At 41.2% G+C, this 13912-nt stretch overlaps 1 protein-coding gene across 3 annotated transcripts in view; it reads right to left on the minus strand.

Annotated features, from left to right (window-relative positions):
* plcg2 (phospholipase C, gamma 2) overlaps positions 1–13912 on the minus strand; it is a 53101-nt gene that overhangs the window by 5161 nt on the left and 34028 nt on the right. For 2 of the 3 annotated variants that reach the window (XM_019865275.1, XM_019865277.1), the window contains exons 21-32: positions 12009–12077; positions 11791–11900; positions 11593–11689; positions 11421–11493; positions 10550–10722; positions 9108–9210; positions 7314–7517; positions 5126–5265; positions 3433–3541; positions 3165–3332; positions 2520–2608; positions 2248–2420 (exon numbers count right to left, since the gene is read on the minus strand). In XM_019865275.1, coding sequence (XP_019720834.1) covers positions 2248–2420; positions 2520–2608; positions 3165–3332; positions 3433–3541; positions 5126–5265; positions 7314–7517; positions 9108–9210; positions 10550–10722; positions 11421–11493; positions 11593–11689; positions 11791–11900; positions 12009–12077 — 1508 coding nt within the window. Of the gene's footprint in view, positions 1–2247; positions 2421–2515; positions 2609–3164; positions 3333–3432; positions 3542–5125; positions 5266–7313; positions 7518–9107; positions 9211–10549; positions 10723–11420; positions 11494–11592; positions 11690–11790; positions 11901–12008; positions 12078–13912 lie in introns of all 3 variants that reach the window. The other variant, XR_002167651.1, reaches the window with a different exon arrangement.

The following is a 13912-nucleotide window of genomic DNA, read 5'->3' on the forward strand; positions in this document are numbered from 1 at the left end:
TATATATATATATAGCCACACACATATATATATGTATATTTTTTTTCTTTTCCGGAATTTTCAGAAAAGTCCACTTTCATCTCTGATGGTGTGCATGGTCAATGGGACAGAGATCGTGTTCGGGAGATGAGAAGAGCCGGGACGTTATTCTGGACAGATTTAATAACATTGAAGTTCATACGGTAAAATCCACATACACATTTTTTTTAACCTACCGTATTTTCCGCACAATAAGGCGTACCTAAAAGCATTCAATTTTCCCAAAAGCTGACAGTGCGCCCAATAATCCGATGCGCCTTATGTATGGTGCTACTCAGTCTCTTTATATTCCCCAGTGAGTTGTTTCCCTGTTAGTGTTCCTATACTATCTAGGGGTGATTATTAGCAGGAACCAATTGTAACCTAAAAGTTTCTGCTGGACACTAATTGACATGTGCATTCGCCGACACACACTCGAACAGACAACTACTTCGTGAGAGCTGCGCAGCCATTATGAAACGAAGATAAGACCAAAAGCATAGTTAAGCACTGACTAAACGAAGGAAGCGGGAGACAAACAAGACTTTTAAAGGACATTTAACCCCTTGTGGATGTGAGCGCACAAGGTTTGTGTGCCTTTTTGCTGAATCAATTGTCTTAATAACTTTTGTCTTTCATTTATTGTTTTGTAATGCCATTTGTATTTATGTTTCATGTCCGTGTTTGTGACCAGTTCTCATGGCTTTGTTCCAGTTGCAGCGGTTGTGAAGGCTCTATATAAATACACCTGTATTGTATTGTATTCCCTTTAGCATATTCCATCTAGTGGTTGCTTAGCGCAACTGCAGCCACTATTGTAGATTCTATTCTATGCGCCTTATAATGCGATGCACCTTCGATATGATAACAGTTTTGAAATAGGCCATTCATTAAAGGGGCACCTGATAATCCGAAACAATTTATAGTGCAGAAAATACGATATTTATTTTAATTTCAAGGCCATTTTCATCATTTTTACATTTTCGGACAGTTACAGTAGTTTGTTTTGTGTTTTGACATGTCATTTTACCATTCCCCTTGGAATTTTCAATGACAGTCATACAGAAATTGGCCTTTTGCCATTCTGTATTAAATATGTAAACTTCTGTTCTGTCTCTCGGAAGGGAGTCTGGATCTCAAAGCTGTTTTAAGTAATTGGTCCCTTCTTTGCATTAACAGCCAGGGTTTAGCCATGGAAGAGAATTGAATCTCCTTGTTCTTTGGCTCCTTCTCAGAGAGAAGAAGGAAATGGCATGATTGAGCTTCGTTATGGAACAATTAGCAAGGATATTGACGCCCTCATAGTGCTTCACAATCACACAGGACACTTTCTGATTCCAGGCAGTCTCTTTTATGGTTGATTTTAATGTGGCTGTTGGTTTTTGGTCTTTAACTTGGCCCCTCCGAAATTGTGTGGTTTTATTTTTTCTTTTTTAACATGCAAGCCCCAGACCGATCACATTACAATGACAAATTTTGACAGTTGGGACAAATTTTGTTGTAGTAATTTTTATCAAAAACTGTGTTATTTGTCAATTGTTGATGGCTTGCCGCCCTTCCCAAATGTGATTTATTTATTTATTTATTTTGTCAGTCCACAGAATATTTCCCCTGTGTCTTTTAAATAGCCAGTGAGACTGTCAGTCCTTGAGATGTCATGTTTGGTACATTTGTGGCCTCCTGAATCAGTCGTTATTGCACTCTTGAAGTAGATTCCAATCATTGTGTTTCTCATTTCTTCTTCACTTTATTTAGATTGTGACTTGATATGTTTCATTTCGAGATTTTGTAGCCCACGTCACTTTAGTTGACAGCTACTATTTGAGTGATTTCATAATTCAACAAATCTGATTATAATCGAGCCTGGCTACGGCCAGTAAAACTTGAATTCGTTTTTTCACAGTTAACTCAAGATGAAACAAGAGAGGCAATTACATTTTCACACATTTTCTCTGCTAATCAATTCACCATTTTGAAACAGTGTTTTGTATTTACTTGGGCTACCTTTGCGATATACCAAAATTGGCTTCATGATCTGAAACATATCAGTGTGAGAGCTCCCACGCCCACCACACACACACACACACGCGCACACACACACACACACACACACACACACACACACACACACACACACACACACACACACACACACAGGCAAAAATAGGATGGGGGCAAATACTTTTTGACTGCACTGTAGCTTTTCCTTTGAAATGGAAAAAGTCTTACCTGTGCTCACTTGTGCTGCGTTCTCTAACAAACTGATTCGATGTGGGAGGTTGGTAAGGGGCAGAGGACAGCTTAATGTTTGTGTGTGTATTGTACAGGAGTCCTTCTGAGCTGAACTCTGCTTGTTTTTTCCTCAGCTGGCTGGAGGAGGAATACAGCTCTTCTGTTGTTTTCTGAGAGACACGCATGAAAGGTTAAAGACACCCATCGAGAAAACACAAATGCAAGATGTAAAGTAGCTTTGGGTACTCCAAAATGGTTTGTGTACTCACTTCCGGCTGTAGTACTTTAATGTCAACTAACAGAGAGGCTAATTCTAAGTTTTCATTGTAGCCATTCTTTAGAGGCACAGAGCGGTAACCTAAAGAAAGAAAACATTCGAACAGTTGTAATGCAACTCTCAGATTTACACATCGACACTACCAGCTCCTAAAACTTCACAACAGACTGTATATATTTTTTTTGATACAACAATTCAACAGATTTGGATAAAGTCCGTTGTTGAAAAGAAGGCAGTGAAAACACTGACTCGAGGAGGGTTCTCATCCGGTCTCATCCTGAGACGCACACGCTCCCACACAAATCAAGCACATGTCATTCATCCATCCTTCATCCAAACTGCATATCGTCATGAGGTTGGATTTTTCAAAAATAGCTTTCAAAAGCACATGTGAACAACACGTTACACACTACACACACACACACACACACACACACACACACACACACACACACACACACACACACACACACACACACACACACACACACACACACACACGCAATGACATAATGAAACAGTTTGTATGTGCATAATCTGGAATATTTTAAAACAGTTGAAGAGAATTAAGTCATGAGAGGGAATAGTTTCGAAGCGAACGATTTCTTGGAAGAGCAGATGTGCGGCTTGTTCTCACCTGAACAGATACCTTTGACAGGAAACGTGGCCTGAGCGAGGAAATTTGGATCGGAAAACATGTCTTCCTCATTGACCACAAAGCGCAGGAAGGTGAGCTCGGGCTCATACACTTTGAAGCACACAGGCTGTGTTGTCACTTTCCACACCGGGTTCAGACCGTTATCCCCTACAGCCGGCAGAAAGACAGATACGCTGTAATTTGCAACTCGCCTTGTGTCACTTTTTCGACATGTTGTTACGAAGATGTTCAAATTATTTTTGCCTACGGTAGACGCTGGTCTTGGACTTTGCTTCAGTGTGACCACATAGTTCAATCTCCACAAAAGGACTAGAAATTGAGCGGCCGAGCTTCGGCAGGTGTCTGGCAGCAATCACCTGCAAAAGGCAAATTAACCCTTTCAGGGACAGCGGTTACTACCGTGGACACACTATCAGGTTATCAGGTTACAGGTTATCATTATTGGTGCATGAAGGGGTTAAAGTTAAACCTGTAATGTTCTATTTTTTTTTCATCTTGAACTTTTTCTTTAACAATAACTTAATAGATAATGTAGTAGTACATGTGTGCACACTGTAACTAAAAGTATTCAGAATTGAACAATCACATTCAAATTCATTTTGAATATGAGTCAACATGCAGCTGCCGCCGTCCAAAGTGTGTCTCATTAACCCAAAATATAATTCGGGTGTTCTGCGGTGGTCTGCTTTTCCTGACATTTTTGTCAACAGATCTTCGAGCACAAGTTATGGCCCGTCTGGGACATTGAAAAGGATCTCCTTCAAATGTTTCTATCAGAGATGGGGGGACTCAAGTCATGCCTTTACTCAAGTCAGACTACAGGTGCTATTTTTATGTCTTGCTACTTGATTGCCAAAATTTTGCGAACGACTTGACTTTAAAACTCATCTTAAAACTAATTTTTATTCTTTGGCTTTTGACTCAGTATGAGACTTGATTTTTACTTGTACTGTTTTGGTGCTTTCTACTGTCTTTGTTATTAATTTATTGTTTTATTATTTGTATACAGCAGTGGTTGTTTTGAAATGCTCTACAAATACAGTTGTGTTGAGGTGACTTCAGACTTGGTTTGTGAGCGACTGGACTTTAGACTCGAACTACATGACTTGACAAGTCATCTTGTTTAGAGTTCGAAATCTGCACATACAGTTTGACTTTTTTAGGGAGCAAATCATTTACGCTAACCTGGTAACCCAGTCCGTGTCACTTGTTGGTGTGAAGTGAAAACCAAAAATGGCAACAGCAGCGATTCAAACTACTCTGAGTACCATTAATTTGCATTAATGGATGACCTTGTCAATGACGTTGGCAAAAATCGGATCACGGGATAAAGGCACAAAACAACAATGGCTAACTTCATTCATGAATAATGTTTGAATGAAGGACCAAGACCGTATTTTGTAATGGCAGAAGTTGTTTGCTGTCTCCCATTTCACATTTTGAATGTGATTGCTCAATTCCGAACACAGCATCATCCCCACTTTGAAGGTGTGCCCACTTGTGCAACCACATTCTGAGTTTATTTTTACTCGCCTCTCAAAAAAGATGTTTTGCTTTTGTTTAATCAAAACAACTCGAGACCTTTTGCTGTATACGGTTGTCATGCCCTTGAGTAAGACAAAATCCCCACCACCACTTCGGGTCAAGTGGTGCAGCACTCTTTGCATACCTGTTCAACTCGGAATCGCCCCCTGCATGCCTATACCATATGTGCGTGATCTGGTTTCATTTATGATATGCAAAACAAAATATATATATCAGAGTGTGAGTTGAATTTCCCCTTCAGGCACTATAATTGAGTATGATAAAAATACATTGACAGGAAAGTCAGCTCAAAGCAGGATAAATGACTTGAGGGATGTATTGAAATAAATGTCTTCCCATGAGTACATCAGTCTGTTAAATGTATGGATTTACAGTAGGAGTGTGATCAAACATACCCTAACCACAATGTTGTACTTGACATCTTTCTTCTCGTGCTGAGGGTCATAGCTATCAGAGCGCATGAGCTCTGGTTTGAGAATGTAACCAGAACGTCCATTCATACCGAAGAGGGTGTGGTTCAGCTGGGTGTATTTATCTGGGGGAGCACAGCACATAATTATGGAATAAATATTCAAAAATGTATTTTTTTTTTTAAAGACAATAAGATTTGATAAGCCTGTTACCCATCTGTTAAAGAAAGAAAAACCCACAACGATCACTTTTTGTGTGTTGTAGCCAAAGGCTCCAGTGTGGCATTATATTTGTGCCAGAATTGGAAGCTCGTAAGAGGACATTTTGAGCACAAGAACCATTCTTGACAATCAACTTCACTGACTGCTTGCCTGCCAAGCTGAAGAAGAAGCTGTCGAACCATCGAAGAAGTGTGCGCGCGCACCGAACAAAAGTGTGGCTTAACTTTGCTGAAATAAAATGACCAGAGATGGGCACATCAGTAAATTTGGCCATACCGTTATTCATCTTTCATCAGCGGCCAGGCCATGCGCCTGTCATCATCACCGGAGTGACGCCTGCACATCATTATCTCACTGTCTTAACTACACCCTCTCTCTGTAGTTTGTTGGAACAAGGTGGACAACATTGTGGTCTGCAGTACTGAGAGGTTTCTTCTGAAATTTATATGAATTTTGGATATTGGCAAAGCAGAGGTTGATTGTTTTATCGCCCCTGGTGGCACATGTAACATAGTGGTGATAGGTGAGAAAAGACTTCTTTCGTCTGCAGCCATCAAAATCCACAAGGTTGAAAACAGAAGAATCAGGAGAGGCAGTCTGAATCTTTTGGACACAAGATGCAATGTTTTCAGATGCGTGCGCCACGTTGCCTGATGGAGGAGATATACAGCAACACTAACGCGAGCTGACCAAACCTGCAAGGCAGATACTAAAAGACAGTGCGAGCATTTCCACATCAGTTGTGAAGCAAGAGTCAATGACAGCGACCCTCCTGATCCACGCCTGGTTGATGTACACACAGACCCCGCCCCCATGACTCTTCCGACTGCTCACTTTGTCCCGGTCCAGGCTTACCGGAGTCCCGAAGCCACTGAGGGAGACCTGGGTGTCCGAAATTGTCCTGTCAAGCCAGGTTTCTGTGATGTGGATCAAACCCGCATCCTTGTATGCTCACTGACACGAGATGTTGGCATGTAGTTCATCTAGTTTATTGCGGCGTGACCTGCCGTTGGCGAGCAGGATAGGGGGGTATGGGGGGGCTTTTGAATCTCCAGCCAAGGTACTTCAACTTCTGCCTCATGCATCCCCTCCTCCCCCGCTTTCTCCTCCTTCAGACAGGCCCTTTGCGGACTTCGAGTTACCCAGGAATATGTCGATCCACTTTTGTAGCCCCGCTGGCACTGGACATTCCACATCCCGCTGGAGTAATCAATCCCCCCGGCTGTACCAGTGTATCACCGCCACGGGTTGTCTCACCCGCGAGTGTATGTCCCACAGTGAAGCAGATTAGCGGTTGCAGCACACGTAGGCACTTCCTCATTGTGTTAAGTGACCCAAAGCGATGTGAAAATCAAGAATGAAAGATTCGATCACACGCAGAAGCACTTAGGGCAAGGTATGCGATTCGCAATCACATGATTATATGACAGAATTCGACGCATTACAACAAACAACCAGGCCAAGATATTCTCTTCCGCCTGTCGCCAATACAGCGCAAATACTGCACCTCTGCGGGCAGGAAAGCCTCTGGAGAATGTGCCAAACCTGTCTTGATTGTCACGCGCTGCACGCTGCATTTACCACTGTGCTATGCTGCATCATTGGAACCTGAAGAGGTAGTATCAGTGGTGCCAAAGTTTTAGAGTAAAATTACTGATATTAGATAGCCCTTGATGATCAGTCAACAGCCAAAGTTTAAGTAACGCCGGGTGATCGTAGACCAGCAAGTGTTGACAATGTGGGCAGCAAGTGAAAGAAACAAAACAAACTGTGAAAACCAAACACAGTGGTACAACCTTAAAAGCTGAGAAAAGTTGTCATCCTCAGAAGTTTCTAAAAGGTATGTTTCGTCATTGCTATTTGCCTGACATGAGCGTATATCTCGATTTTGAAAAGGTTGGGAACCACAACTCTAATACTGGCACGTTTTCGGCTCAATCAGGATAATTACCTGCCGTCTGGAAGTTAAGAGCCACCATGTGACAGCCAACTGCCCAGAGAGGGTAGGGGTCATAGTTGGAGGACTCCACACGCTGTCCTTTTGGGTAAATCCGACTCAGTGCCTTGTGATTGTACTGCAGGAAATCCATGGAAATGCTCTTTCCTGGTGTTTTATTCTCTACAAAAGAACGGACCTCTTTGCAGTTGTAGCAGTCTGCAAAGACAGAAAGAGGCAAGTTTATAATGATACATGAGTGTCATGAAACAATAAATTTGAATTAACATGCTGTGTTGTTGTGTTGGGACAATATTGATAATAATAACAATAATAAATGCAAATTTAGCAAAAAATAAACCAATGGAAATCCAAATTTGCTTTAGAATTTTGGTTCAATAGGAATATAAGGAAAACGAAACAGGCTTGGACAAAAACGATGGTTCCCCAAACTTCATTTGGGTGCACAACAATTTGAGTTGATTACTAAAATCAAACGATTTTTGTAACTTTCAATGAGACTTCAGCACCTTCAAGCAGGTGTTTTGGCCCGCTCCTCATGAGCAAACTGCTCCAGCTCTCTCAGTTTGAAGGGTGCATTGGCTCCTTCCACAGATGTTCAATAGGATTTAGATCAGGACACATAGAAAGTCAGTTTGGAATAGCCCAATATTTTGTTCTTAGTCGTTCTTGGATCTTTTGAGCTGTACTTTGGGTCATTCACTGAGACCAAGCTTTCTGATATTGGGCAGCATATTTCTCAATCGAATACCTTATTAGTCTTGGGGTTTCATTGTACCATTCCCAGATTCAAGACAAATGCAGCAAAGAAGCCCCAGAAGATCATAGAGCCTCCGCTATACTTCAGAGTAAGGGTGATGTTCTTTTCTTGGTATATTTCATTTATTTTCTTCTGTCTGTGAAAATGGAGCGAATGTGTCTTGCCCAAAAGTTCTGGTTTGTCCATTGGCCATTCTCCCAGAAGCTTTGCGGTTTGTCAACATGCCTCCTTGGTTCACTTCTTATAAAGTCCACTTTGGCTCAAAAAACGACGGTTGGGACAAGATCAGACACGAACATACCTTGAACTTTAATTTCACCATTTAATTAATTAAAGATTGTTCTGGACTCCTTTGTTATGATTCATATAATCCAGCTCTTCAATTTAATCAATTGTCCTCCTGTGGCCACATCCAGGGAGGTTGGCTACAGTCCTGTGGATCTTAACTTACTGAATGCTATGTGCAAATGTCGTCACGGCGACATCAAGCTACTTGGAGATCGTCTTTCAACTTTAACGTGCTTGTATATTATTTTCTTTCCAATCAACGCTAGACAACGCTCTCCTTCGATTCCTCTGGTCCATGGGTAGTGTGATACACACCGGGTCACCAAACAGCATCGTGACTACTTGTCACACAAATAGGCCGTCTGACTGCTTCCACGTTTGGAAATTCCTGCGATGCTAATTAGAGGACACACCTCGATTAAACATGTCCCTATGATTAAATTATTTACAGTCTTCTGTCGGAGCACCAAGCCAATGTCATGAGTTTTTAAAAATATTTCTGTTGAACCACAATTCAAAATCAATGCCTGATCTTCAGTGGTTAATGTTTTGTCGACGTGTGTGTGTACTTGTCTACGTTAGAGCTGCTGTATAATCCAAAGCCTAAATGAAATAATAAATTATGTAAGGAATGAACATTAGTGGGCTATTGGTGCGTATTTTACACAAATAGCCTGGAGGAGACTTGTTCAATCATCATATTTTCTTTCCCATGTGTTATTACAACTGCAGGCATTTACCAAAACGGTCCTTGTCCTTGCTGCGTGGCTGACAGTAGACAACCAGATCTGACATCTCCATAGCAACCTCTGCCTTCTTCTCCACTTCCTCCTGCTGCCTGATCTGAGGTTGGACAAAAATGTAACTTCCTTGTACGATATGCTCAGTGACTGGATAAGACTATCAATGCACGGTGGTCCATATGTGGTAAAATATGCACAATTACAGCAATCAGTATTAAAATACAAAGAAGACCAACATGTGGCTTGTCAGCCATTCAATATTAATTCATTGAAGCGTTTTTGTTTTCCTGGGGAGGTCCTTCTCCTGTCAGTATTCCTGTTGGTTTACCACAAAACAGTGTAAATATGACTAAAAGGTTAATAATGTCATTGTCTGGCTGCTGTTTCATATGAAACAGACTTGTGAAGATAGTAGCTGAAGATATTGTGAGTAGTATGTTGTGCCCATATTTTTTGCTGTAAGTTTGGTCTGCTCTTTTCAAGCACTGCAAGACAGGGGTCTCAAACTCAACTCGTGTGGAGGCCGCTGGAGATAGAGTCTGGGTCAAGTATTTAAAAAAAAAAAAAAAAAAAACTAATCTAACCTTCTCAATCTTTATGAAAAATATTTCATAACATCAACAGTTCTTCAGAACATGAACCACATTGATTACCCAGTCCTCTATCTCATCACCTTGGTGCTTAGCACACTCCTCATCATGACGAGTTACATAACGTCTGATTGCCTGAGCACCTTAACGTTCTCTGTATTCAAGACATGGCGTGTTGCCTCTGTGCTCAACAACAACAACAACAACAAACATCCCATCTCCTCTTAGTCTTCAAGTTGGCTGTTTTGACCCAAACTTTCTCTTCATGGCAGATTTTGAAATAGACATGAGTCATGAGAGGCTATCTTTTATTTACACTTCGTGTGACTTCAGAATTATGAATTTCCGAAAATTGTCATGATCCTGAGGTATGATAGCCCATAAGTGATAAACACACACACACACACACACACACACACACACACACACACACACACACACACACACACACACACACATCACCCAAGGCAATGTTGCGCCAAAAAAATTAGGGGGGCGCACTCCCATTAAACTTTGCTGTAAAGTACGGGGCAGCAAAATATCATCGTGCGGCCCAAAAATGGCCCCGGGCCACAGGTTTGAGATACCTGCTGTAAAAGCTAAGGAAATGTGCCAACAAGGGTAAATTAAAGGGGTACAAATGCCTTTCATAATTTGAATGTCATGTCATGTATTGAGTAAAAAAAAGAAGTTTGTTAATGTTTACATGCTGCCAAACTTGTGACTGTGAAAGTCATTCATACAATAATTTAAAAAAAAACAATAATAAGAATAACACAGCAATACAGTTATCAGCAGTAGGAATAATCTAACAGTACCTATCTGAATATTTCTAAAGCAAACACTTGCCTCTTGTTCTCGACTGAATTGCTTTCTCATCTCTCTCTGAGTGATGCCCCAAGCCACCTTGTACCATTCAAAAAGTTCCTCCAAAGAGTCTGCAGCCAAGTCATAATGCAGACCGTCCTGCTCGATGTTCTGCAGTGTAAGAACATGCAGCTTTCCATTTTTACCATTTTTCACTGAAAAGAGGGAGGACAGGATTCAGTATCACGGCATTCCCGATTAACTGTTCATTTGTAACCTTGTCGGGGACAGCGGTTACGACACTGGACAGCTTTTCATGTTATCAGGTCACAGGGTGCATGAAAGGGTTAATGTTGTTTTACACATTTATAACTGTCGCGTTGAAGTAAAAGAAAAAAAAAAAGCCCAAATTAAATACCGGTAAGAATTTTGAATCCACAGCTCTAAGTACAGTTAAGCAGCGCTATATTGCTGTTCAGTCATCGCAGTCCCGCCACAGATGTTACTCTGGTTTTTTTAGTTACTGTTTGTCAAGTTTGTTTGTGCTCTCTCTTCTTGTTTTGAGTGATGAGTGAAGACCGTAAAAAAAATTTGAGTGCTGTTGATGCTATAAACATAAAAATGACAATGGCATTGTTTTTTTAGATAGCAAGCCATTTTAAGTGTTTGTAAGTCTTTTTGTGTCGTGAACCAAATTTCAATTTGAGGATTGAAAACAGAAAACAAACCAAACACATTTTGATGTTATGTGATTATTTTTTCTGTCGATGTTTCAAGAATTCCTTTCCACAAATGATCACATTATGAATTTGATCTCCACCGTTAGCAAAATTCATTCGTCACCCTCATTGTTTTCAAATGAATGTACATTAACTTGAAATGACATAAGAAGTGAAAAAAAAGAGGTACTCACAGTTTTGTATGTTGCACTTCGATATATCCACCATGCCCTTGCATAGTTCTCCCAAAGGATTGTCTTCTATATTCTGTTTTAATTTAGATCACAAACAGTGATGACATTTTTAGTTTTTCTAATGCCATCAAACCTCCAGTTCAATTATGACCTTATAAACATTTTTTCAAACCTGTTGTCCAAAATCATGTTTGGCGTTGTTGGACACTTCCTCAACATAATTGGATGGGAAAAAGAGCTGCACATTTCCACCATGGTCTCCTTTCCACCTAGAATGCGAGGAGGGATGTGAATGTTTTTTGTGTGCGTGCGTGTATTTGTGTATTTTTGGACTTGGTCATGTCAAACAACAATGTGCAAATGGACTCACCATCCATCATTGTCCTTTGACACATTATGTATTAAAGCCCCTTTATTGAAGGTGAGTTCATCGGGCATTTTAGCCTGGTAGCTGTAAATAGCCCGAACGGTACTCTTTGGCTAAGGTGGACAAACACACAATGGAAAATTAGGCAGCCAGTATGTTAAGCACAAGACAAACAACAACAACAACCAAAACAGAAGTATTAATCTGAATACTGTACACACCAGTGATGACTCAATCTCATTGGGTTCCACATATGTCGTCATTTCGTACAGGGAGGCAGTGTCTTTATCCTGTCAAAAACGAATCAACTGTCAGGTACTGTTCTTGACAGAGATGTTACCTAAACGAAGTGGGACTCAAAGTGGTCACCTCAAAAAATGTCATATTAGAATGTCGCCTTTTTCGTGTCAGCGGTTAATGGATAGCATGCCTGTCTTCCATTTCTGAGGTTCTGTGTATGAATGTCAGCTCTGCACATGCATGTTTGCACAATCCATAAACATGCATGTTAAGTGGACCGAACACTCTAAATTGTTCCAAGGTGTGAATGTGAGCGTGAACGGCTGTTCCGTTTAAATGCGCCCTTTGACTGACTGATGACCAACCCAGTGTGGACCTCACCTCTCGGCCAAAGTCAGATGAAGCTCACCAGCAACCCAAGTGATGTCAAGCGGGATTGAGAATGGATGGGTGTGTGCATGGATGGCTTCCTGTCTCAATGTTTGATTAATAGGTATTGTCATAAAAGAAAATGTAGGATTATTATATTAGTGTTCGGAATTCCTAGATGAGGCCACCGGGGAGAGGCCCGGCAGCCTTGTCAGGGAAAAAAGTAGCCACAGTGAAATTCCTACAAACTGGTTCTTGTAATATTGGAGTTATTGTATCCAAATAAAATTCGGATACATTGCCTTTGTCTTTGAGTATTTAATATAATAAATAGGAAAAACAAAAACCATGGCAGCCCTGGGTTGTACCTTCATCTGCCGTAGGGTCAGGGAGTCATGCCACCCCACCTGTCTAAAATAACAGGTTATAAATGAGTGCTGGCCCCTCCTTTCGAGAAAGAGCTGTGTTTGGTCTGCAGGACCAAATGAGGACCCAGTTGTTTCCTTGGATTTGGGGCCGCCACAAAAAAGGATAAAATCCGACTGTAACGGATAGTTAGGACTGCGGAAAAAATCATTGGCACCACCAGACGCACTCTCGGGGACCCGCACACAGCAAGAACCAAGACAAGGGCACGGAAAATCCTACTGGACCCCCACACCCTGCCCAACACCTTTTCCAGCTACCCTCCTCAGGCGAGCGCTACCGGTCCATGCGCACTAAAATCAGCAGACATTCAAACAGCTTCTTCTCTCTCGCCATTAGCTCCCTAAACAGTAACTCAAATCTATAATGGCTCTTTGCATTTTTGCACAGCCCTGTGGAACAGTATTACTGCAATTATCATTGTAGCTCCAGCTCTGTACATACGGTACTTGAACAATTGTCATTGTTCAATATCCCACAGTACCAGACTTTAAAGCGCTCAAGCACTTTCTGTATAGTTGTACACCTAAAGTTGTACTTCAATTACTGCTACTGGTGACTGAAAAAAATGGCGCAACGATTATCTGCACCAACTGCACAACCGTCATAGTATTGTATTGCGCCACCGATCACTTTATTTCGGCTCGATGACTCTGCACATTGTCACACAGCTGTCATTGAGTGCTACTACTGCACAATGGCACCCTTCCATTGCGGAAAATCTTTCGATACTTGTTCGTCATGTCCTTGTTTATCGTAGTTGCTTGTTATTGCAACACTAGTGTAACCTGTATTACCGGACACAAATTCCTTGTGTGTCAACATACTTGGCCTATTAAAATGATTCCTATTCTGATGTTGCTAAGAGAGGAGGAATGAACAGCAATGGAGGAATGGAGGAAAACACCACTTTGGGGGTGAATTAAGATGTTTTTAACATAGCTAAAAGCTCAAAATAGTAGATTTCGCATGATATGGCCAAAAAAAAGAAAAGAAATAGACCAACATTTAGTAGTACTGTGTTTATAACACACACAAACTTTAGAATAACCTTGAAAATCCTGGCTGTCAAGCCATATTGCAGTGCCAG

Source organism: Hippocampus comes, unplaced genomic scaffold (assembly GCF_001891065.2).
Source record: "Hippocampus comes isolate QL1 unplaced genomic scaffold, H_comes_QL1_v1.1 scaffold180, whole genome shotgun sequence".
In the NCBI taxonomy this organism is placed as follows: domain Eukaryota; kingdom Metazoa; phylum Chordata; class Actinopteri; order Syngnathiformes; family Syngnathidae; genus Hippocampus; species Hippocampus comes.